This window comes from Bombus vosnesenskii, unplaced genomic scaffold (assembly GCF_011952255.1).
Source record: "Bombus vosnesenskii isolate JDL3184/JDL3185 unplaced genomic scaffold, Bvos_JDL3184-5_v1.1 scf7180000013266, whole genome shotgun sequence".
Taxonomy (NCBI): Eukaryota; Metazoa; Arthropoda; class Insecta; order Hymenoptera; family Apidae; genus Bombus; species Bombus vosnesenskii.
The window spans coordinates 6,366,144-6,393,862 of record NW_022882926.1 but is presented as its reverse complement, the minus strand read 5'-3'; the positions used below and the strand labels follow the sequence as shown (position 1 = coordinate 6,393,862).

At 34.8% G+C, this 27,719-nt stretch overlaps 1 protein-coding gene across 1 annotated transcript in view; it reads left to right on the top strand.

The window, feature by feature from the left end:
- The window catches only part of LOC117230307, a 165,614-nt gene that overhangs the window by 119,271 nt on the left and 18,624 nt on the right, over nt 1-27,719 (top strand). Inside the window, exons 18-22 of the mRNA XM_033487606.1 lie at nt 2,859-2,964; nt 3,941-5,705; nt 16,819-17,956; nt 20,826-20,930; nt 22,344-22,469. Coding sequence (XP_033343497.1) covers nt 2,859-2,964; nt 3,941-5,705; nt 16,819-17,956; nt 20,826-20,930; nt 22,344-22,469 — 3,240 coding nt within the window. The remainder of the gene's footprint in view (nt 1-2,858; nt 2,965-3,940; nt 5,706-16,818; nt 17,957-20,825; nt 20,931-22,343; nt 22,470-27,719) is intronic.

The following is a 27,719-nucleotide window of genomic DNA, read 5'->3' as shown; positions in this document are numbered from 1 at the left end:
TTTCTATTCCTAATTCGACACGTTTCGATTTAAGAAACATTCACCGATCGAAATTAGTAGATAAGATTTGTAAAAAGTTAATAATTGACTTTACGAGGGTTTTTAAGCTTATGCCTATTTGTAGGAAATTGGAAGATGTGAAAATGATGTAAAAGATACAGAAAATTTCCCAAACATAGCATTAATTGTGTTTCGTGGATCAATTTTCTATCCACATTCAATTTTTTCAATTCCACTCGTAAAAATATGAATTCGCATAAATATTTCCAATCTACTTATGACAGTTAATATTTCTGAAACATTCCTGAAGCTAGCAGAAATATGTATTTGATCTCGAAACCAGATAAAAGACAATGTGCTTTCACTTGTCACGTTTTTACGATATATTATTGTTCAATTTTACAAAGGGTTGAAAACGAAGGGTACTTCGACTCGAAGTATATTGTACAGTTTGTACATAAAATGTCGTGCTGCTTTCAACATTTTCTATCTCCTTTCTTAAGTAATCGTGCCCCAAAGTGTTTGTTCTCTTTGATCAACAGTCGTACTTGATCGAGAGAGAATTTTCTTCTTACGTGAACAAATATTGGTCGAAGATTCGATCAATCTCAAAGTGGTAGTATTAACCGGTATCCTTTGGGGAAAAAGCATTTGTTTTGCCAGCGTTGCAGCTCTAGTTTCACGAAGATTCAAGAAATTTATTTTGCATCAATGTTGACTTTCAAGTAGCCACGTGGAAACACGACTTTTTCTTCCATTTCATTAATATATTTTATAATATTTCTTTTAAATATCTTCCTTACGCCAGCTGTAACGTCGGCCGGACGACTGAACATTTTTTCCCAAACGGTAAAAGAAAAAAGAAAAAACCGTGGTCGTGGAAAACTCGATTATTCGAACTAGTGATTAATTGAATTGGAAAACAAAATGAGTAAATTAATTGGGAAACGCGCTTTTCGTTTCCATTGAATACATCCACTTATGGCACTTCGATTTACTATTTCAACTTTGCTATTGTACTATACTTTAATATTATTATTTCAACTTCCCGATTATTTAGGCGTTTCCCACTTAATTATTCTGCAGCTGTTGAATAAAAAAGAGGAGCAACGAATTATTCAAAGTTCCCCAGGAAACGTAAATTTGTATTTGGTTATATTATACTTCAGCGTATCGTGTAATCGGATATTCTGTTAATCAGTGCTTGAATAATCGAGATGTTGTATTAATTGACCATCGTTGAAGGAACAAGCACTGATAGAAGCGTGTACCATATTTGTTAATTTCAGCACGCTGTCAGTATATACGCTAGTTATCAAGTATTAGGTACTACATAATAACATTTGCAGCATATATTGTGAACGCCAGCACCGATAATGTAGCGTTGCCTATATATCACGTACTATTGCGTGATCAAAGAATATTCTTTCCTTTTTTTCTCATACGAAATATCGAAATTTCAGAAATGTATATTCGAGCTTTGGAAAAATTATTTTCCATTAAAATATCTTCTTTTTGTTTTAATACTTTGCATATTTTTTTAAGGAATTTCAAATATTTCTGAATGATAACAGAACGACGTGGTGCGTCGAATAGTTAGGAAATTTGAACAAACTATTGGAACAGTGAGCTTATTTTATTAAATTTGAAATATCCTTTTGTTCCAACGAAATATTATCAAGAGATTATTTATTGCCTTGTAAATTTCGAGAAAGATATTTCTGGTGTAATTCTGGGTTATTATTTGTGAGCATTGCTTCCTTGAAACCATAAAGAAGTTGTTTGATTAAAAAAGTAAGAAATAATAAATCATTTTGATTGCTTATCTAAATTTTGAAAAAATGTGGGGGAGGGGGTTGAAAAGATAGCGTAGTGAAAATAGCGATGTAAATAGTAGTTAGAAATTTTTCCATAAATGTTTTCAAATTGCGCTTTGTTCTGACTCTCTTCACACTGCGTAAATATCCAAGACTGTCTGTATAATAACTTCCAGATCTACTGCTCCACTGACTTCGTATTCTCTGCTTTCGACTTCGGATGCTGCCAATGATCGTATATTAATTTCCAATAGTGTATAACATCATCGTAAGATAATAAATTAAACAATCAATTGATGGAGATGCTTTTATCGTACCGCGTCTGACCAGAGACGGTCCGCTTCTACTGAATGCTCCGTACACTTTCCTAATTCACTGAATTTTCTGTACTTTCGAATGTTTCTGCGACGAACGTTGACACGTTTTGTTTGTATTTTGCAATGTCGAGAATCGTACAAACGATAATTATGTAACAAAATAAAAAAAGAAATTGAAACATATATATAAACGTATAATTGTAGTAAACGTGTAATTTGAGCTAGTTTTGCCGTGTATACGATAAATTAACTGATTACGAGTTAGTAAAATAATTATCGCCATAAAAACTCGATAGTCTGATAAATCAGAAAAATATCAAACATAAAAAATAACGAAATACCAAAGAAAAATCAATCTCATTTAATAAACTATCATCACTTTGATCTTTCCACTTTCTTTACGTGTCATCGGTTTAACCAACTCTTCAAACTTAATCAAATCGACTTTGAAATTAATCATTGGCAGCAGCTCTAACTCCAAACTTCTCTCTCGTTTCACCCACAAAATGACCACGTGTTTCGAGCTAGCTAAACTGTATTTATATTCCATTCTCGAAGTAGCATTTTGTCTGGAACCGCTTCTCTGATCTCCCGCGCGTTTTCTTCCACTGTTTTATATCCGCGAGAATAGAGGACCGTTTGTCGATAGACACTGACGATGGCATTAATTGTCTGATTATTTTCTCGGTTCTTTTGTATGTCCCGATGGCCGATCCTACGGCAGAGGGTGCCACCGATTTGCCCCGTAAGACGCAGCAAAAGCTTCCCCAACGAAAGCGAAACGACAAATCACGCAGCCGAGCTCGAGGACTTCCTCTCGTCCAGATCAGGTATTCTTCATGTCGATCGACTTTTTCTTCTTTTTTTTTTTCTTTCTTTTTTTCTGAGGAATTTTTCTTATTTTTGGAAGTACGCAATGACGAAGAACGATCAACCGTTAGTTGAAAGCTCTTAAGGTTTCCGTTTTATTGATCACTGTGTGTGGGCCAATATTGTGTACAGAATTTCTTGGCGCGTGAAAGCGAGTCAAGTGTAAATATCTTATCTAGTTTTTGTTTGGTTAGATACATTATACGTGTCAATGGTAAAGATCTCTGATAGTAGTTGCGCAGTACTAGTTCAAATCAGTCAGTTTTGGTTCACTGAGTTTCGAGAAACAAGTTGGATGATCTGAAGAATACGTTTGCGATAATAGTCGGCAGTAAGTTACGAGTATAGCTCATAACATAATTAAAAAGATTATCGTGCTCATTGACACTCGTACATGATAATATCAACAATTACTAATGGCACGATAATTATTTGAAACTTGTTCATATCGAAATATTTTTATTTCACAAAGAAAGGGAACTAATATTTCCATGCAAACTGTCCAACCTTATTGCTGTTAATTTCGCAACTTGTTAAAAAAAGGAAAATATCTCATCTAAATTGTCATAAAACTGAAGCACAACTATCAAGGAGTCTCTTCAAAAAAAATTCTCGTTCGCTTGGAACAAAATATTCCACATTTTAATTTGTTAGAACAAATTATTACATATAGTAATAATTTTTGCAACTTCAACTCCCATGAACATTGAGCACAACCAGCAATGAATCTGTACAAAATTCTCACTTACATTTTGCCTGAAAAATCACTGAAAATTTTACTGAAAAGAATAAAAAGATTTTCATTTTATCTAAATGAGTTTTTAAAACTTAACTCTTTTCCAGGAACTAAACGTAACGAAGAGTCTTCAAAAAATCCCCAAACACCGTTTCGTCGCAAAACAAACCACTGTAATCGTTATTATTTTCACTCTGCAGGAGTAACAGAACTGTCAATGGACAAACCGGAATCCGAAGAAGAAGAAGATCACTGGAAGGACGCATCGCCCATCACACCTACCTGCAGTCCAACGAAACATCCTCCGAAACCTGGCCAGTTAGACAAACTTCTAAAAACCATCGAAGTCGACGTCCACGATTTCAAACCAACGAGTCCGTTAGACGAAAAAGACGTGATCATCATTGACAGCAGCGCCACGCCACTCAGCAAGAAGCTAGCCATAAAGTACAATCAGGAAATAACGACCGGCGTGGAGAAGGCAACACCGAAAGTGAAGTTAAAACGAGAGCCAGTGATAGAACTGGAAGAACCGTGTCAAAAAGTGCCTGAAAGCGCAGCTCAGCCATCGACCTCCACAGAAAGGCGTGCAGACGCCGAAAGAAGAAGGACCTTGAGACGAATGGACTCGCAAGAACGACTGTCCACGTCCAGAGACGCGTTAAGCAAAACAGACGTAGCTGAAAGAGGCGCGAAGAAGAAAGTTTTCAAGAGGAAAGAACAAGATCGAAGATCTTCCAGAAGAAAAATAGACGAAGTGGAGGAACCTGTTTCGGAAGTTTCTAGAACCGAAATAGATGAGCCCAGGAGGCGAAAAGACACGGAAGGAGCGGTGATTAGATCAAGAGAAGAAAGGAAAAGTCTCAGAGAGCAGGAATGTATAGAACGAGTGACAGAATTTTTAACGAAGCACAGTGTGCTCACTTACTCGGAGGTGATCCCGGTCAGCGAACCTGAGACCGACGTCCAGGCACCTGGTGATTACAGAGAACAACGAATCACGCGTCCATCCAGTATTATAGAGGCCCAGGAAGTCCAACCTGAAACCTCGAAAGACGAGCCATTAATAAGAACGAAGAGTATAAGAAGACCTGAAGAGCAAGTAAAGACTCCATCCTCTATCGAGTCGGAGAAACAATTCTCCGCGTCGATTAAAGTGACAGTGGCGACACCTGAGAAACCAGCAGCAGGTGTCGAAGAGATTAAACCATCCGTGACAAGTCCTGAGGCAGAGGTACCCGCCACTAAACGTCGAAGTTCGATGAGAAAGAAACCCAGAGCGTTTTCCAGGGAATCTTCCAGGGAATCTCTGTTGGACGACACGAAGAAAGAGGTTAGGATACAGGAAAACGTTGAAGAGATATTCTTCGAGGATACCAGTGAACAGATCGATGGAATTCTTCCGGAGATTCAGTTGGTGAAGGCTAGAATAATCACTGCTGAGGAAGCAGCCGCGAACAGAGTGGACGAAGCGATGAAAATTGAAATACATTCGCCGCCGGAAGTGGCTGTGGTCTCTGACTCGGTGAGAGTGAGGACGGGAAGGGTTCCATCGCCGGAAACAGTGAACATGTCGCATCTACAGCTGATCAGTTTGGCCAAGTCCACGTCTGAGAACGCTTTGGCCGAGAGCAGCGAGGAGAATAAAATTTCTGAGAGGAACATCAAGACGGAAATTTTGTTGGACCTGTCGAAAGTGTCTGAAGTTGGGGACGAAGAGGAAATGGTGGATGGAGAGAAGAGGGACAGAAGATTGAACAGGACAAGGAGCGAAGGTTCAAAAAGGCCGGGATTCAAAGTGACGAAGATGAAAGAACGTGATGGATTTATGATTGGTACATTGGCACAACCGGATCAACCCGAACTCACGATTTTGTTGGAGCATGCGGCTATCGAGAGGAGGAGGAACGTGGATGATGATCGAGATAGTTTGGTGGATTTTGGCGTGGAGAAGATAATTAGGAGGTAAGTGAAAAAGAAATTAGGAATTTCTTCCTTTTTTTTTAATTATAGAGAAATTTTTTAATGTTGAGCAATTTTTTATACTTCAACGTGTTTGTTTAAGCAGCGAATATTCGAGGATGCAAAACTGCGAAAGTGTTGAGGCATTTATGAGATCTATTCGCGTTAATGTTCATTTTCTACTAAACATGATGTTTGCAATAAATATATTTCTCCGGATGGATGTCAAATTTTACCAATATATCTGTCTCATTGCATATATGCTAATATAAATTTCAACGTTTCATTTAAACGCGCAGTATATCCATAAAAAATTTTTATGATAAGTGTGCAAATACTTTTACGAGCCGTTTTATGAGCTTAAATCCTGAAATCCTAAAATCAATATCAGATCTAGTTAGTTATAATCACAGTCGTCAAACTACTTTTATCAAATTCTTAAAAGCTTTTGTAGAAGCTTTCCATTAATAGAATTAACCGGTTAATATTGGAAATAATCAATTGCATAATATACGACTGATTTCTGTTCATATACTGACTTCTAAATTGGCGAATATCCACTCCTTTGGGAATACACCTCTTCAGTTTATTTTTCCAAGTCGTCTATCCGTTTCTGATCGAAAGAGATAATAAATAATTGGACGAAGCTAATTACCGGCGGTGATCTTGAAAACCGAAAGTTCTCTCCACGATTCGTGGCATCCTGAAAAAGGCTTCGAACGTCGATTAATGTATACAATGTTATTTTCCGTGCAGCCAGTCGAATGGATTACGCGAGTGACCGTAGGAATCCCGCGAAATGCGCACAATTGGTTGAAAATCTAGGTCGTGTAGAATACCACACAGTGTTTCGCGACCCGAAAATTCTATAGCCGCCACCCCTTTCTTTGTTTTACCTTTTTTTTTCTTTTTTCGTTTGTTCCTGTTTCCCTTCGCCAATCGATCGTGAGCGGTTAAAACAGGCCTGCGAATTAATTATTTTCGTTAACTACGTTCGATATCTCGGTATTCTTACGATAGTTATCTCGTTGTCTTTTGTCTCTTTTATTTTTCAAATTGTTCTGCGATATTTTCTAATTCCTTGATTACAATTTATTCCATTAAATACAAATTCATTGAGGAATTTAAAAAATCCTGAAACGAGCAAAATGTATATATACGACTGAAAAACGTCAGAACAGTTGAAATACAACTAACAAAATTTAATTTAAGACAGTTAACGAAATACGATCAAAGAGAACGGCAAAACGGACGAAATATAGTCAACGAATCCTGAAACAGAAAACCCAATTAAGAAATGCCGAAACGGATGAAACACAATTTTTCAAAATCCGTGCAGGCATAACATTTAATTACAGAAACCTTTGAAACAATTAACGTCGTCGAACAAACCAAGCTACCTGGCGACTATTAATACTTCAAGCCTGCGATTTCCAATTTAATCGCGACACGCTCCTTTCCACCTTTTTTGCCGTATGAAAGATTCAACAAACCAAAAACGAAACGTCAGGAAGAAGTGGCAAAGGCAGGTAGCGGAAAAAGCAGTGAGAAAAGGTAGGAAAGTGGGTTAAAGGAGCAGACCAGAGTCGGTTGCAGCAACCGAACGCGAATATAAATGTGAAAAGATGGCGCTGAAGAGGGGGAAAATCGTAGCGAGGAACGAAACGGTACAAAACCAGACGATAAAAGATAAGAACGAGTGAATAGGAATAATAACGCGAAAGGAAGAAGCAAGACGCCCGTGGCGACGTCATCAAACGAGAAGACAAAGACAAGAAACAGAGTGATGAAACCTTTCTCTGTTTTATCGTATAGCTATTCTCGGTCGAAGTATTTTTATGCAGGATATTCGTGAAAGAAGGGTTGAATAATTAAAAAAAAAAAAAGTAGAAAGATGTTTGTTTACATGAATTACGCTGTTCTTGGGTCTGTATAATCCGAAATGAATGTTTTGTTTCTCAATGCATCCTTTATATCTTATATTTGTATTATAAATACACTTTCAATATTTTTATTTGCATATACCAAAGTAGATAATTTATTCGAGGCTTGACATAACTTCGTTTATAGAAAAATTGTAGTGCAAATAAATTTTTGGTATAGTAGCTTGCCCCTTTCATACATATTTTGTTAAGGAAGATGCGTCGATAAGTATCTTCCTTTGCCATGTGAAAATTTTATGTTGAGTTCCTACCATAGTTCACTGATAATCCAATTAATATGCTTATCCTACGAATTTTGTTGCTAAAAAGAAATATATATTAACAGATTTTTCAATCTTGTCTATGCATATTACGAAAGAGGCTTGAAAAAATTGCAATTAAATAACATAACAGATATCCGTTTACACGGTAGGTTTACTAAATCATCTTCGAATTAATACGTCTATTAACGTGATAAAATAAATTTAGGACAAAATTGACGGACACGAAAATTTGAGAAGAAAATTCGGAACGCATAGTAAAATACTTACTCGTAGATAAGTAACTGTTCTTGAAACTATAGTATTCTCTTATAAGCGCTTTGTCGAGAAACTAAGTCGAAGTATGCTTCTCTGTCTCGTGAAAATTTTATTTTCGGTTCCTGTCGCAGGTCACTAACGATCTACGTGACTTGGAACTTGTGAATGTTATACGAATTCTATTTGCCCTCGAAAAGACTTCTATCTATTATAAATGTTATACGAGTCCTACATATCCTTAGTATTATCATTTGCTTTTAGTATATTGCACGCCGCATGAAAATTCAGAAAACCAACGGTTGGTTTCCTCGAAAATGTGTCTTTCTCTGAAAGTAAGTCAGAAACTTATAACGAAATGCTTATTCGTCAGTGGTAGAAAAGATGACGATATACTCAACATTTGAATATTTTGAAAAATACGTCGAAAAATAGAATCGAGAGTGTCTATTTCTTACGTTAATCCTAGCCGAGATCTCTTCGTAATTAAACTAAAGCGAATTAAAAGAAACCCACCCTCTTAACAGACTGCATAGAGAAAAGGACGGGACGAAATTAAGCTCGTATCTGCTTTCTCGATGTCTAAAATAAATCCTTCAAACCGCACGTTGAAATTGCATAAAAATCCGCGGACTGCTGATCAATAGACTGCGGACCTTTATGCATTCGTAGGAAATTTAAAATCGCCAGAATCCATAAATTGTACATATTACGCAAAAATAGCCAAAATACCCAGAGTGTACTTGTTATAATACTCGGCAGAGGAAATACATTTCTTCTGAGATTTTATTTCCTTAATTAGGTTTACAAAAATACGAATTTGCATAAGAATCAACCTCTGCGGAACCGAATCTTACTTCAACAACAGCGAAGCATTCTACTTGTAACAATTCTTAATAACAAAGACATGTTCCTTCTGATATTTAAAAAAAAAAATCAACCCAACCTAACCACATACCAAAACTTAAGGCCAAAATAATTTCAGCAAAAATCAAAGGCATCTAGTACTTAATAGCTTTACAATCAATTAAACTATGATATTATTCAGACGCAAGATTGCACATGAAATGTTTAACATCCCCCAAGAAAAACATCCTCAAGAACTTCTTCCAGTCCATTCTGTATATAATACACTAAAAGTAGTCTCCAAATAGCTTTACCAAAACCCAAGAAATCTACTATTTACCAACTCGGCAAACAGTATTATCTATTATTTAATTACTCCATGACGATACCACGTAGACGCGAAATAGCGCGTAAAAGAGTTAACATCCCCTAGGAAAAACATCCCCAAAAGCTTCTTCCTATCCACCCTATTGGCTGTAGACGCAACTACGCGTTAAAGAGAGACGCGGAAGAGGCAGAATCTAGGAAACAGAGACGGGAAACTCTGCGGCAGCGAAGCTCGTCGCTACTTCCTCCCACGCGATCGCAAAACCTTCGTAACTCGCGTGGACTCGCGCGTCCGCACTTACACACCGACACGCCTATATGTATACACAAGGCAGACATATAACAGTAACGAGTCTGCGTGTGCATGCACTCGCAGGAGAACGCTCCTGGAGGTGGTTGCTCGCGATTAGTCGCGATTCTGACCGCCTCGACTCTGCTCTCCGCAGTCTCGTGTAGCCTCTCGACTTGTACGAAACAAAAAAACCGATAGTTTCCAGAAAAAAAAGAAACTTCTAAAAATTCTTACGTACGTGTCCGCGTGAACTTAATTCGTGTAAGTGTTAGATTTATGTACGTGCATATGTGTATGTGTGTGTGTGTGTGTGCGTGCGTGCGTGCGTGTGTATAAATGTATGTGAGAAGAGTATGTGACGTTGTTTGGAGAGCGTCAGACGCGCGCGTGTAACGCCACGTTTCTCGAGCGTAGTACACGAGGAGAGGAGTGCGTTGTTTATTAGATCAGAGTAAGCCAGTTTGCAGTGACGCAGCGGGACGCGACAGTGAACACCTTGGCACCGCGGACGAACGTGAGAGGTAGCTCGTTCTTTTTGTTTCGTTTCGCGCACTATTTTTTTTAAATAATTGATTTCCTCTTCCCGTATTTTCTTCATCTTTTTATTTTTGCATTGGGCGGTTTGGGAGAGACAAGATCAATTTGGAGTTTGACTTGTGCTGATGTTGGGAAAGTTCGATCAGTCGATCGTGATTTTCTTTTTCTCTTGTGAACTTTTGGGCATTTGGAAATTTTACAAGTTTTCTTTTATCTTAGGGTCGAGTTGGATGGGATATTGATTTCCTTTTTATTTTTATGCCGAGTTGTTTAGGACAGAGAAGATTAATTTGGTGTTTCGTTTGCGTTGGATTTTGTTGAACAGAGTTTTGAAAAGTTTGGTTGCTGATTGTGGCTTCCTTTCCAAATTTAATTTTTCGGCAATTAAGAATTTCAATTAAGTTTAGCAAAAAGTAGTTGGCGAGATATTAGCGTTACCATTTTACCTTTTATTTCTGCATCAAGTTGTTAAATTTAGGGTTTTATCGAACAGAGTTTTGAAAAGGTTGCTTCTAATTTTTTATAAATTTCGGGCCATTTAGGAATTTTAATTTGCGATTTAGTTTTCCAGCATATAATTGGATTGAACATTGGTGTTGTTTGTAATAGTAGTGTTCAAAAAATGTAATTTATTGCAAATCTTAATTTATATCGGGACTTTTTCATGGATTTTGATGAAATTTTAGAAAATAAATATTTATAGTATCCTGATATGATTATAATTGAAGAGATATTTTTTGCAGAAGAGTAGCACAAGGATAGTGAGTGATTTATTAATTTTACTATGTTGATAAATTCATATCCTTTACTCATGTATTATCAGGAACATTGTTAATATTAATTTATTTTTTCATTTTTATGTAAAATGTTTCTTTCTTCCCTTTTTTACTCATTTGTTATTAACATATCGTCACAGTGGAATGATTAATTGATGAATGAATGAATAATAATCACAACGAACAAATCTACTGCTGAAATCTATTTCAAACATTTTATAAATTACGATTAAAACAGAGAAGTCTTGAAATTAAGTTTTACGAACAGAAGTGGAATTAGTATGAAAGTGTAATCGATGAAAGTGCAATCAGCAGGAAATTTAATACAACGAAGAATAAAATGAATAAGTGTTTCAAGTTTTCGATATGTTTGAAACGGTTCTGTGTTTCTTATTTTACTTCAATTGTTTTATCCCGAAGAAATGGCCGGAGAAATTTTCAGATACGTGACAAATTGAGATTGTGAGCGTGGCAGGGGGTTGGTGAGAGTGGAATTGATTCTTGGAATTGTTTAGTAGAGAAAATGTTTGCAAACTCGCAAGGTGGTGGCTTCAAATTAGCAACTTGGAAGTTTTCTAAAGATTCAAATATTTTGAGACTGTGAATGTTTATGAATAGAATATTTTCTTTCCATTTAGGAAATCTTTTCGTTTAAAAATGAAGAAAAATACCAGATTTATTACGTACGTGGAAACAGAATTTTTCTTCCGTTTACTTCAATTCTGAATTATTTAAGTTCAAATATTTTCAAGATTTCCGAAACATTCGAAACACGAAGACTTGGAAATTTTCTGGGAACTCGAAAAAAATTTACCATATTTAAAGAGTGTCGAGGTTTCTGAAATTATAAATATTCAAGAATTTTTGATGAAAATTTCTTTCACTAAATTTTATCGTGTGAAATTCAAACGATTTATTATTTATATATATATATAATATTTTAGTCGTTTTATATATTTCTAAATTGCAACTTTTCTTTGCAATATGTTATTTTAATTTCTTCGCTTTTACGTATTTCTCCGGAATACAATGAGATATGATCCGTTAAAAATTGAAAATTTCCTGTTACAAAAAATTGCTACAGCCCAATATACTGTCAAATCATTAAAGACACTTCAACAATGTTCGCAAAATCTTCGAAACATTTACAAAAATTTCTATACTTCTGGATAGCTTCTTAAAATCAGAAACGTTATTAACTTTCAAAAGTTTCTAAAATGTCCCAAATATCGTAACATTTGCACGAGTTTTAATGTTTTCATTTGTATTTTTCCAATCATTCGACGCAGTTGAATTTGGAATTATTCCAACTTCCTGGAACCTCGATGCTTTCAGTAGAATTTATAGGAGAATGTATCGAGGTTCCGTTATTAGCTGGAATAATGATTGGATAAGAGGAAAGCCACGAGAATACTTTTGTAAGAGTTCTTCTTGTGCGTTGCCTCTTCCGCGTTCTGTCTGACAAGCTTTGGTTCGATATTCAAATCACGTTTGCACAATTTTACGTTGTTTTGGAAGGGGTTGCAAAAGAAAAAAGTAGTGATTTTTGTACTCTGATTAGTGAGGGTGGAAGTCACGTGACTTGACTAAAGGAAAGAACGATCGAAGGTTGTTATTTAGCGTATTTTCTTGGAAGAGTTGACGAGTCAATATTAGAATTTATTTGACGAAACCTTCAGAAATTCATTAATATTGTTTTGAGAAAAAATATTAGTAAATTAATTTGGACAATTTTTACACAGGTATTATAAAAATGATAATTTTTCTAGAAATTTTTTATTATACGATGCCCACAAAATTTATATTGTTCCTTTTTTATAATAATTCTCTTAATTTTGTGAAAGAGATCATTTAAGGTAATAATTATAATATTTATGCTTGAAACTTTTAACATTTATAATTCATATCATAATTTATGACAAACTATATCGATTATGTTATTTAAAAATATGTTTATTTTTCTGTTTATTTTTATTTGCAAATTTCAATTTCTCGTTGTGCTATTGTTCACGTTTCCTACATACAAATTTAATTACCTCCTATTTGTATGAATTATTCAATCTTATGCTTCCAATAATTCGTACATAGTTTTTCCCTTTTGTATCTTTATCTTCGTAATAGCAACGAAATGCGAGAAAACACATTCAACGATATAAAAATAATCACACCTCGTGGGTGATGTAATTTTCCCCGGTAAGAAAAATCGATCGTGATATTTTCTTACTCTGACTAGGCATCATCGATAAATCGATCATTGTGAGATTCGGACTTCGAAGATGCTTTTAATTCCTTCGAAAATGAATCGTTCGTCTGCCACTCAAGTTAATGCACAATAGTTGTAATTATTATTTCCAAAACCCTTAATACCTATACTATGAAATAGTTTATTAAATAATTTCTTAAAACGAAATATATTTCTAATTTTAAATTTTGCTTATGAATTCTTACAATAGCTTTTACAATAAAACAACAGTTCTGCAGTGAATAAGAATCCCTTAATACCTATACTATTGAATAGTTTATTAAATAATTTATCAAAACGAAATATGTTTCTAATTTTAAATTTTGCTTATTAATTCTTACAACAGCTTTTACAATAAAACAATAGTTCTGCAGTGAGTAAGAATCATTAAAAAAAGAATAACTATTAGTTAGTCGGAATGAAAGAATGCTGTATTACGTCTAAAATTTATCCAACGTAAACTTTACGACCCTTTGCTATAAATAAAGTACTTGTACTAGGTATAAACTTCAAGCGTAAAATATGATGTGTTCAGGACCTAAACAAGCTAACTTCATACATTCAAACGTAAGATGATTTTCTGAAGCATGTGTGCAATAGCAAGCAAATATAATTCATCCAATTATGCAATTTCTTAATAATTCAGATATATAATTTATCAATAATACGTTTATTCGAGAACCTGTAATTAAACATAATTAAAGAATATAATGGAACTTGGATAAATGAATATCGTTTTATCTATTAAATATTACACAATTGTTTTATACATTGCAATATGATAAATATTAGAATGGTTACTATATTTTCGATATTCCACGTATTTTCTAATATTATGCACACTGCATTTTTACACGTCGTGTACGTTGTATTTTTGCGTATTATGTGCATTGTATTCTTACAATGTTGTTGCACACGTTGCATTTCTGCGTATTATGTACACTGCAATTTTACACGTTACGTACGTTGTATTTTTGCATATTATGTACGTTGTATTTTTGCATATTATGTACATTGCATTCTTGCATCTCCAAGTTTTCCATAAATGCATAAAAGTCCGCAGTGTAATCATAATATATGCAAGTTACGCGCGATAATAGTGACGTGACCTAAACAGCGTTCATTTTTCATGCAAACTATCAAGTCAATATAGACGAAACGCCATCACCTTTTCTCTTCCTCGCCTCATTCATCATCGATTATACCAAGAAAGGAGCTTCTTCTTCCGCAAGTTGCAAGATTTCTGGCAATATATCGATGAAATCGACCTAATAAAGAACTCATACGACGGCCTAATGTTATTGTTAGACCATGTCCACCGCATTCAGACGCCATTATATAAGAATTATATGTGATGCAAACGTGACCGATACACATCCGCGACCATATTAAGCGGTCTTATTCGTGTGAATCGGCTGTTCGAAGTCGTAGGAAGACGTCATAACGAGGAATTATACGACCGGTCACGAGTTCTTTTGTTGTAAATTTACGACACGCCAAAGGCTACAATGCTCCGATATATTTAATGAGGCGACTGGTTGAAATATTTTATAGATTTTCAACGTTCAGCCCTTTTAATTCTTGATATTCCACGCGATCAAGAAATCTGCCTGTTCAGCTTCGGTTTTATGCGTTTTACGATAGCGCGTAAGATCGAGGTGCTCTTTTTTTTACAGTTTTTTAACGAGTTTATGGCGTGGACGTATGTAATTTTTGGAACAACCCTTTGTATAGAGTATAGTAAAGTAAAATGTATGGTTTTAGTTTTGAATATCGGGTGTAGAGAAGAAACCTGGGCTTTTAGTTTCGTGCATTGCACATTCTGACAGTATGTAAGATTCGGATGTTTCGAACTTTTCGATATATAATTTTTGTAACAAGTCTTTGCGTTTCTGATCACTGTTACATAAATAATAAATTTTATGTGCGATGTAATAAATATTTGTCATAAATATTTGGACATTTGCGACGGATGATAGAATGGAGATTTTATACGCTCCAGGATTTATAGTTTCGCAACAGGATTTTTGAGGTTGAACGTTACAGCGCTTTATAACATGTTCGGAACATGGATGTTTATTTTTTAAAATATCATGTCATTTATGTGTGTTTTATAATTAGCAGAATGAATGACAGCTGACAAAGCACGTATTTAATATTGGAGTCTCTGTTCTAAAAATAAAATTTATGTCGAAGTATTACGTAAAGTTATTTTTCATGTCAGTATCAAAACACGCTGCAAAAATATACAAAATAGTATCAAATACAAGGGATATTTTCAGCTGTAAGAACAGACACGTGTCTCTGTGTCTATAAACAAATGACATTCTATAAATTCTGATTACGATTTATTTTAGATTAAAAATTAATACGAGAGAAATTGATATAGAAAATTGTTGCCATAAAAAACGTTAAGAAAAATTGAATAAGCTACTTTTGAAATTATTTCGCAATACTTAATTTCGATTTGAAGAGAAAACAAGCATATTGCGTGTACGTACACGTAACTTTCAACGAAAATTACATTACATAGGATTTTACATTTTATTGGTTTTCATATTTTGATCAATTTAACAAAACAAGAAGAATGAAAGATATTTCTAGACAGGTCGCGATTAACTTGAAAGATGTGGAGGATTCAAACTTCTCAAGATTTATGCTTTGCTCTTGGATATTTTTATTATTACATTTCCAACTTTTCTCTTCAAGTAAAGACATTTCGCGCGAAAACTCGTTCAAGATTAGTTTAATTAAAAACATGTATAGTAATAATTACTTATTATTGTTAGAAAAATCGTGCAACTTTTGGAAAGCAACTGTTATAGTGGATTTAGATATGCATAACGGGAAGGAGAACTGGCTAGCTAACGAAACTTTTTAATTTAACCTCGAACGAGCGTATGCCCTAAATATAAAACTGCGCCTTTTTTTTATTAATCCATAAATTTCGTTATATGGGATTTCTCTTTAGGGAGCTTTATCGTCCATTTGCATATAAACTTTATAACATTTGTGAGTGATACAATTTCATAAGCAATATCGAGGAACAGTTCGCATTGTTTCATTGTTTCAGCGCGAAATGATTACAAAGTATAATAAATTGCTAGATCTTTGCTTTGTATGTATTTACGTTAAAAACGTATACGAATGAATAATTGAATAATTTCATAAAATAATAAGAAAACTTTACATTTGTTTATTTTATTCTTAAGTAACAGTACGAATAGTTTAATTAAGATGTTAATGAATATAATTCTTTTTTTTTTATTTCAATCTACTGATTAGATCAAAAATGACTGAAAGAACGTAACCATGATTATTCGCATAATAAATGCATAAACATCCTCTAATTGTTCCGCCCATTCGAAACCACCACCCAAACTCATTCACTTCACACACTTTAGATCAATTAATTTATGCAAACAATCGCACCATCTGCTTAATTAATGGGTCACCGCGGAAGATCCTTGCATTCATCGTTTGCAGCAAATTCCTCCAGTTTCTTCACCCGTCTGGCAAGAAGAAGCCGCTCGCTCATTAAGCGGCTAAAACCATCCGCTTCATTAGTCCTCCCCACCATTTGACTCTTTTCCCTCGTTACGCCGCCTCTTTTTCTCACTCACGTTTCCTCTGTTAAGGTCGGTAGAGTCAGAATCCGAGGACGATTCGAGGCTAACAGCGGACCAGGAAATCGAGCTTCCTCCAACGAAGCTTCTCGAAGCTGCGAATCAGGAGGATCTCGCGAATCTCCAGTACGAGGACCAAGCGGACCGACGAGAATTCGACTGGAGACCAGAAACCAGAGATTATGACAGAACACTCTGGCAGCAGAGACGTCCGCTGCTGGAGGAAACGGTCTCCTTCAGGCCGGAAGACGACAGCAGCCTAATCAGCAAGGAACATTCCCTGGAATACCAGAGTCAAACTCTGGAAAGCCAGTCCGAGCATCTATTACTCTCTGCGTCTTTGGAGAGCCTTCTGAGATCAGCGCCAGACAGTTGGCCGAGTCAGCAGTTCGACAGAAGCGTCGAGGAATCGGAGTATAACTTCAAGGAGACCCAGTACTCGCTGAAAGAGAAACGCGACGCCGAGACTCAGACAGAACAGGAGACAAAGAGCACCCAGTGCAGTCCGGAACAGAGTATCGTCAGTCCTTCGGAAGTGTCCAAGGAGATTCCTTTCCATTTGACTAGAAAATACTATCAGAGTCCTAGAAGAGAAGTTCAGACCCAGACCCAAGGGGAGAGCAAAAGTGTTCAGTGTTGTTTGGACGAATTAGGTAGCTTGTACAGAATATTAGACTCCTTCGATAGTCCCTCTAGATCTGAGAAGAGCTACGTCAAAGAGTCTAAGAGTATTCAGTGTATTCCTGAGGACATTCCATCGAGTCTTGATAAGTCAACAGAGAGCCTAGCTCTGCTGTACGACCAGGGCAAATCTCTGAGGAGTCCACGAAAGGAAGTCGAGGTTCAGACCTATCAGGAATCGAAGGCGATCCAGTGTAGCGATGACGAGCTTCTAGAGGTGGTCAGTGAATCGCCAGATAACAAGGAAGGCGTGAAGAAGACAGAGAGTTCTGGATCGTCCAGCTGCGGCTCACCCTGCAAGCTTCGGATTCCTACTCTGGTGTTCGTTGAGGAACGAGTGGATATGACGGTCACGCATAGAGATCACGAGGGAAACGTGAGTTGGTCGAAGCATTGGGGACCCGAGAGGCTCGTGGAGATCTACAGGGAGCCGAAAACTAGTTTGGGATTGAGCATCGTTGGTGGAAAGGTGCGTAACGCGGACACGTTCCGCTGGTTAAAAATAAAAGTTCTTAGTAGAGGGCTTGCTCGTGTGTGTTTGTTGTCAGTGACTGGGACGGGAAAAAGCTTGTGCAATTGGAAATGTGGTTCTGTGTGTGAAGGCTTGAGTGAATGGTTTTTGTGAGGCTCTGGAAGATGGTTTATATGTGGATTCCCTCTTTTTGGTTCTGTTGCTGGATAGTTTAAAAGTAAGTAGGTTAATGCGGAGGAGTTTCGGGAAGTTTTGAGAAGCTGATTTTTGCACTAAGATTTGAACTGTAGAAGTTTATGTGCAGTGGATAATCTTCCTTACTATTTCACGATGTTTAATGTGTGCGTTTACCTTTTCTCTAATTAGGTTAGCTTAGACTTTGGATTTTTAAAGGTGTAATTAATGTGTTAATCGTATACGTAATAGATCATTTTATCATTTTTCGACGATTAATGTGCGAGTTTCCTTTTTCTTTTGTTTCCTTAATCAATTTAAAAATAGCTTAGTATGAATCATTTTAGTGTGAAATGAAAGTGTTGATCGTGTTTCTATGTCGTAACAGATGATTTTTCCATGGCCTTGATGCCGTTTGTAGTTTCTGCTACACGGTGTTCTTTTTAATTTATTTTTCTTTTAGAACGACTTAAAGTGCGAGTTTTTAGAATGTGATATATATGTGGTAACTACATTTCAGTAACGCGCTGTAATAATTTCGTAGGTTTTGTAGATAAAAGGCTCATCTAATCTTGCTTACAAATACTCAACTGAAAGTGTCAAGTAAAGATTTCGCGTTTCTGTTTTAACCATATTAAGTTGAAGACACTTAAGCTCGTGATAAATCAAGAATATCGGAGTATGTCTTCTCTTTAAAACATGAAATTTCATGAACTGTTTTGCAGAAATGAAGAATTCTCTCTCGTACTTATTTTTATTACTTGTTTTATAACGAATAAAAGTACGTTTAGACCAGCTTTTAACAGCTCATTTAGATCTTTGCCTTTGATTGCGAAGTAACTTTAAAATAAACCGAGCTGTCAAGTTCACGACAGAACTTTTATCTCCCACTTAAATTTTATTTTTAACTTAGGTTTTATACTTTTCTTATTATCTTCATATTCGACATCCTTAATTACTTACACACACTATCTTTACTATTTAACACTTATATAAATAGAAACAACTATTGCAGTTTTATTCAAAAATTTATTTCTTCGTTCGTACTAATTAAACTATAAAAAAACTATAAAAATCAACTGTAACTTTACTTAAAAATTGATTCTTTTCTTCTTTGTAATTATGTATATTAAACACAGCCTTCTTTCTCCATTTCTATTCGACGGTAAATTTATTTAAAAATGATTTCTTAGTTTCCATCGTATTGAACGCAGCCTTTTTCCAATCTTCGTTCCATATTCTATTATTTCTGTCTTACGATATTACTTGACATAGAACCTTTGCCCATTATGAACGTAATTCTTCCGCCTGTATTAATTGCTCAGTTAACGATGTCGTGGATCGAATTAATGGTACCATGTCGGCGGCATTGCTTGATAATTTCAATCGAGTGCCATAAGCTCTATACTATGCGTATAGTCGTACTACTGTATGTCCATTAGTGTACCGTATGGCTTCGAGATATCAAGCCGTGTCTGGGTAACGTAATCGAATAGCTGCTTTCAATTTATTCTAAGCGTCACTTTCCAAGAGTGAATTTTAAGGTGCATACGTTGCGATTCGATAAAAGATAATTTACTTACAAATGGATTTCAAACGAATGAATTTCATTTGAAAAGATCTACTTACTTAGAATTACGGATAAGCTAATGTTTAAAGAAACGTTCGATTCGCTTAAAAGCGAGCTTACGTTTTGCCAAGTTTATATTGTAATAATCTCGAGGAGAATATTTTATTCTACGAAACGTATGTATATCATACGATGGCAAATTTCTAGAGAATTTTACAGAACGAATTCTGTGGGCTGTTGGCCTGGAGAATTTGTTTTCCCTCGCGCTAGGACGTCAGAGAACTCGATTTCAGGGAGATAGTTGCTCCCATGTGCATATGACAAAGCACAGACTTCTTGTACCATGGCCAAAGGCCAAAGGCCAGCTGTTCAAGACAATTTCTTCAGCGGATACTGCATCAAATGTAACCTTTCGTTCGCATTACATGCTACTCTTGTTCTAATATCATTTTTAACATTCTATGTTTTATTATTTATTTTTCTTTTTTTAATAAACGTGTGGTTTGAACTAGCATTTAGTCTAATGATTTTGTTTTTTAAAAGTTTAATTTTTAATTTAAACATCGATTAAATATTTGTGTCTCGTGAATTATTTGATTTTTCATTCATTCAGGTGGGCTAAATCACACATCGCGCCACTTCGCATTGAGAAAATCAATATATTTATACAAAATATAGAAATTCAATATATTTATCAATTTATTTCTTACTACTGGAAATTTTATCTGGAGTTTTGCAAAATTTCTATAAAATTTTACAAAGACTATGAAATTTTATGAACTACGCAATGAAAGCTTCTAAGAAAATACAATCTGAAATGGCATTAATAAAATCACAAGATTGCTCTGCTTCTCCGTTTGCGAGATCAGAGAAAGAAATAAGAGGATTAGAAAATATAACAAGATCGACTACGTTTTTCCTTAATTATCATTCCCAGAAGAATAATAATTTTCCTGGAGGATAATCCTACTAACTATTATCTGATTTTATATCACATTTGCTATTACTCTTTTGCTAATTTATTTATTTACTGTTATCAATCAATCGTTCTTTAAAACTATCGTTACATTAATTTCTATCGGCGATTCAATTTTTCCAATTTTAAAATAACTTCTCTTACAGGTTGATCTGCACAATGGCAGCTCTAGTAAGTCACAGAACATATCTGGGATATTCATAAAGAATGTTTTGCCGAACAGCCCGGCCGGAAGAACCGGCGAGTTGAAGGTAACGTATGCGACATGAATTCTATTTGTACGCGTGTGTTTTACGTTCAATGGGAGAAGAAAGGAGAAAATAATTTGGTATTCTGTTCAGGTCACGAGAATACAAACTCGAAGATTCAATGGACTTGACCGCGAATCTATTTCAACTTTTATGCTGCATAATTATTCATTTTTTGTTTAATTATATCCTTAAGAAATTTCTATTTAAAAAATTTATTTGAAAAAATTCTTTAATCTTTAATATTCTAATAATAAATTCATGCATTTATTTCCAAACTAAATTCGTAAATTAATTCTAATTTGAATAAAAATGGTGGAAAGTTTTGTTTAAATACACGAAATTCAGAATCTCTGATAATGGGTCTTTCATTTAATCGAAGAACATACAAATGAGACGCTATTTAAAAATCAGTTTATGCGACTTCAGAATCATTGACATTGAATTCGTCCATTATTTGTTTTGAGAATATGCAGATGAATGGCTATTAAAAAAGCAAATTTATGTGACTTTAGGAAACAATATGTGAATAGAGGCTGAAAAAACAAAGCTTCGTTCAAGATTAAGATCGAAAACATTGAATGAAGTTTCTTCTAATTCTCGTCACGAACGAAGAAAACTTTCTCTGGCAACCCAATAATGGAGCCGCGAAACTGGTTGAACCATAAACCTTCATTCTTTGTTATCTTATATGGAACTTAATATCACGCTCCAGTTATCTCTATTTTAATATTCAACACACCTTTTTCATATATACAACATTTTACAGGAAATATATTTCTAGATAAAATACAGCAGGAAAATGATAATAAGAAAAATTTGCAATTAAAAAGCTATCGTATTTTCTTTTTTCTTTTTATTACACCATCTTCTTTTTCTCGAGCCTTCTTTATCAAAAGAACTTCTGCTAAATTCTTTCTCAAACAGATTTCCTTCCTCCCTTCGTAAATGTAACTTCTCATAAATTAAACAAACAGAGATAATAATAACAATTTAAAATTCAAAAGGTCTGGTTCTTTATCTTACTACTTTGTTTCGCTCGAGCTTTCTCTCACAAGCACTTTTCACTGAATTATTCCTAAAAAAAAAAAAAAAAAGAAACTTCCTCTCTCGGCTTATAAATTAAACCTCTTCAAACAAACTAAATTATATTTAAATATTGTTACAACAGCCTGTATGTTCCATATACTCTGCCTATATTCTTAAAATATTAATTTTCATTGTTTCATCAATGTCCCCATTGACTCATTACCAAACAATTCATTTGTAATAAATAATTTTGTTATTCGCAAAAAAACATTCAGTTACGTATAGATTACGACTGTTGACCGATCGAAATATGAAAAATTGCAAAAGATAGACGTAAAAAAAGAAGGGATTTAACACGCGCTTCTTCTTTTTCTCGTTTATTTTCAGATCGGAGATCGAATAATCGAGGTCGATGGCGTGGACCTACGACATAGCACTCATGAACGAGCAGTGGAGGTCATCCAAGCCGCCGGAAATCCTGTCTGCCTTCTCGTCCAGTCTCTGGTGCACCTGGTGAGACCTCGCCACGACCAGGAATATCGATGTACACCTGTTCCTTTCCACCCTCATTTGCTCCGCATTTTCTCACATTGCATATCCATTATCGTTGATTATTTAACAATTTGATTTTCCTATAGAACTGTAGACGATCTTGGCGTGTATAATTGGCAATGTGAACTTTTTAATTTAATTTTACAATGTAGTTACATTATTCTTTATCGCTATGGCAGTTCTGTCTCGGCTGTAGTCGTAGATATACTATATCGAAAATTGTTTTCTTTCGTAGAGTTCCTTCATGAAATATGAAGAATACGACAGAAATATTTCAACTGAAAAATTTAAGCGGAATACCTTGTACGATGTATTTCGTAATTACGCTTGATATGCATAAACAAACGATGTAAATTAATTCTTTATTTCTTTCTTCTTCATAGTTTTCAGAATCGAACAACTGCATAGATAACCACACACTAGCAATATATCATTTTCTCTTTTATTATGAAGTAATCAATGTTCGATACAGTACACGTGGAATATCGATACGTATATTTCATTTTTGTACATTTTTTAATATTCTCTACTTGCTTGTTCCTCGTTGTTTTTACAAATTTCTCCGATAAAATCACCTTTGAAATGGCTATTATATCTTATAATATATTTTAGATTATATTCAAAAAGAACGTTCTTCATTTTAGATGAACCGATTTTTCGAAAACAGACAGAATTCGTAATAGTCGATCAATTTTTCTAGCACTCGACCAATCCTTCGATTCTAACATTTTATTCGTCATCGCCTCGTTTATCGACAGATTTTCTGTGCACCGCTGCTTTTTAACGCATCTTTTATTTCATTGTTTCCACCATAGCACGCTTGTTACGTGTTTTAAACGCGAAAGTAGCTCGTTTGCTTGTCACGTTTCGAGTGCCATTGAAGTTCGATGGCGCTTGCGAGCGAGAAAACTCGTAGAAGAATAAATTGCATCCACGATGTTATTGCACGCTCGTTGTAAATTTGGTCAACGCCTCCAGGTAGCCGACACGTGTATGCAAATGTAGGAATTGTGGCCGCGTGCTCGATTTAAAACGGAACTTTGTTCTCGGCGCTTAATGGCTTTCTCCGTTTCTCATTTGCAGAAACGTATGAGACGCAGACAGAATTGAATGTCGCTTGCAGCGAGAAAATACGCGAAATTAGCTTTTTCAATAATTCCTCGTCACGCATAAATTTACGCGTATTCGAATCTCGACTATTTAAGTACAAATGTTCGAATTTGAGTATTTTTAGGTTTGAACACCGGGCACGAATAATTTTAATTATTTAATTTCCAACTCGAATAGTTGGCATTTGAATGTCGACTTTGAGTATTTGAATTCGCATCTTTGAATTTATTAATATTAAAGCTTTTGCGTCTAAAGCTTTACGTTCAGACATACAGATTTAAATATTTAGATTTGAAATTGTTGATTCCAATATTTGAATTTCAATATTTGGAATTGAATTTAAATACCTGAATACGAGAAATAAAATCCGCAGTGTGTTCGGTGTGTCGATATCGTAGACAGAAGTCTGATGAAGCAACATTTCTGAAACACGCATACTAGAAAGCTATACATATTTGCAATGAAATTTCGTGTTTAAAATCAGATTCCGCTCGCTCTCTCGATGCTAGTTAGAAATTCAAAATTTTTCGCGCGATGAAATTGCGAAATTTGTTTTAACAATATTTCAAACAAAATTGTAGCTAGGTACAACGATTTGCAATCAATTTTGCGCCATGTTTTCGCTTGTAATCTGCCGGATTGCTTCGACACACAGGTCGAAATATGTATGTACGTGAAATGAACAATTCGCTGTTAATTCCTGTTGTTTCGAAAAGAGAGAAAAACAGTTGGAACAAACATCGTACGATATGTAGGAAAAATATGTACGGCGACAATTTTCCATAATCTTTTCCCGATGACTTCTTAAATGGCAATATATTTTTATTTGAAATATTATTATTTGAACGTGGGAAAAATTGTTTTTTAAACTGTCACGTTTGGTTTATGATGAGAAATATAACGGCGCAAAGTGTAGTGACAATACAAAGTTATTAAATGAAAATTGTTGTAGTTGCCACAAAACGAGCTAATGGCAATTTACAGATTGCACGTTGCAAATTGCATGTATTGATTGCACATAAAATAAATTTCAGCCGAAATTAAAATTCAAACAGACAATCATCAACGAATTGAAAAAGGAGTTAAATTTAAAAAAGGAATCAGATTTTTTATATGCTCTTCCTTAATAGCAATACATCATTAAGATAATTTATAACATTTTAAGAATTGTTTTTATAAATATAAATTTAAAACAGCTAGCACATATTTCAGGATATTTTGAACGACAAATATATTTTTAGAAAATCTTGGAATATATTAAAAAAAAAAAGAGAAGAATGATTCGTCAATGACTCGGATAATTAAAAAATAAAACACAGCGATTAAATGAATATTTTCAAACTCTGTGACTTATGAAAATGAGATCGCTGTTGTCTCTGACATTTCATCTACGCGATTTATTTCGACCTGCGGGTTTGATGGGCGATCACAGGCACCATAGAATTTTTCATCGAGCTAATCAAACTGTAAATGACATACAAAAGAGAAAAAGAAATCACCAATCCTTCAAACAACTCGATTAACTCCGATCGTTTGATTGTTTGTTTATACGTTTCTTTTCTCTTTGAAGTATTCGCATTGTCCACTCTTTTGTTATAGCTAAATTGAACAAACGGGAAACATTAAAAAGTTTGAAAAATGTTGATATTTTAGAAATAAAATATTTCTAAAATTTCTTTAGATTTTGTTAATACTATACATCGAAGCAATCGAAATAAGTTAAAAATGAAAAATAAATACTGTGTCGATAGAATAGCAGAGGTATAATAATCTAATCTATATAATCATAACAAATACTAATACCTAAATAATTAAAGTAGTTAGACGAGAAAAAAGAAATACTTTCTGTTACGATATTGGAGAGATAAGAGTTAAAATTATAGTAATTATCGGAAATAAACATTTCATTAACTCAATTATTATCTCGCTCTGTCACTTTGGAATCATGCTAAATAGTAAATCTCGATAGTGATATTTGCATCGAATGGCAACCCCAGAAGGCAGACATTTCGAAATGTCAGATAAACTGGAACATATCGTCCTTGAATCTCTGTCTCTCGTCCCTTCATACCTTCTGCAGTAATCTATTATCCTCTGGCGACCTTGGAAACTTGGAAGCCTAATTCAAATCGATCCAACGATCGGTATATAGAATTGTCTAACGACTAAATATTATTTGGAAAATAAATTTCGCTGGAAATAAAATCAAATTTGATTATAGCCTTCTTTGTGGATGTAATTAACAATTTTGATGAATTACGAAGATACGAAATACAAAATAATTAAAATAAATATTGAAAATCGTGAAACATTAAAAGTGTAGAATATTTGAATTACGAATTATATTGGCCGCGAAATCTTTTGATTAAACTAAAATTACTTATTAAAATATCTATTTCCAATTATTTAATTACTGAAACATTTATTTCCAAATATTTTAAATTATCTGAAATTTATTTCTAAAGATTGAAATTGTTTGCAGGATGTTGAAACCGCAGGATATTTAAATCACAAAATTAACCGAGTATTCGAGGTATAAAATATTGAAATTATGGGACATTTAAATTGAGCAGTATTTAAATTAGAGAATATTTAAATTACAAAACTATAGAATATTCCAGATATAAAATATTTAAACGATTGAAAGTTTAAACTGTGCCATATCTAAATTACAAAATATCTACGTTGTACGAAAATACAGAATACTCTAAATACGTAACTTTGATATCACTGAATATTTGAGTAATGAAGTACTATAATTACAGGATACTCGAGCAATAGATTACTGTAATGACAAACTAGTCTAATCTCTCTCACAGAAGACTCAAACTATAAAATATATTTCAATAATGCTACATGTTTCCACTATCCAATTTAGAATAAAATATATTTGAAAAATTCTTTTATTTCATAGCTTATTTAGAAAAATATCACAGATTGCCCCAGAATGTTAAATTACAAAATTGCGAATGTTCTAAAATACTTCGATAAATCAAACGATCAAATCCCCAACGAAATGCAACTCGCGAAACAATAAAACTCGGAAACCCAAATTCCCATACTTCGCAAACAATTTTCCATTTCACTCTTCCAAAGAACATTCCCCACATCTGCATACCTACACACATCGTCGTCATATGTTTCAACTTCGATCCACTTGGTTCACAGAAATTCACTTCGAGCCTGTATGAAATTAAAGCGACTAAACGACATTGAACCGATCAAGCTAGAGATAGAGAAACACGGAACAGGCAGATACGGCGAAAGAACGAGATGGATAGAGGGTGCATCGGAGATAAAAAAAAAAAAAAATCGAAAGAGGAATAGAGTAGTGTAGGCAGAGCCATTATAGAGAATCCCTTGTAGATGTACGGTGCATCGAGGTCGAACTTTCCAATAAACCATCTGACGAGGGGGTGACAGGGGGGTGAAATGGTGCGAAAGGCGGGAACAGAACGAGAATCATGCAAATCAGAGCGAACGGTGTCGAAGATAGGCTGGTACCAGGAACAGGGGATCGAAGGAAACGCTTTTGTTTTGACAAGTTTGCACGGAGAATGTTCTCGCTCGAAAGATTGCGTGCAAATTGCACGAATCTGTCTGTTCTTCTATTTCCCTGTGTGAGGTAATGAGCAGAAAATCTGGTTAGGAATAACGATCAAACGTTCGAGTAATTTTTCATTTCCATTTCTTTGACTAGGGCATTTGAAGTTTGAAAGATTTGCTTTTGATTATTTCTATTCGAAATTTTGTTTGTGCGAATTGACAGAGATGCGGAGAACTCGTGCATGCAGCTCTGTTGTTTTATCTTCCTTTGTGAGGAAACCAGCGGAAAATCTGGTTAAAAATGAGAATCGAACATTCGAAGATTTTTTTACTTTCGTATCTTTATAACGAGAATTTCTCTCCTTTCAAAATCGTAGATTTTATTATCGAATATCGTTAACAACGTCAACGACGGTACTTAACGCTTGTCTTGGAAATTCGAAACACCTTGCCACACGCATTTCCAGGCCACGAAAACTCCAAAAGAAACAAAGTTTCCACCTCCGAAAGAAAAAAATCCGGAAGCCCTCTCTCGAAAAACGCAGCCGACGTTTC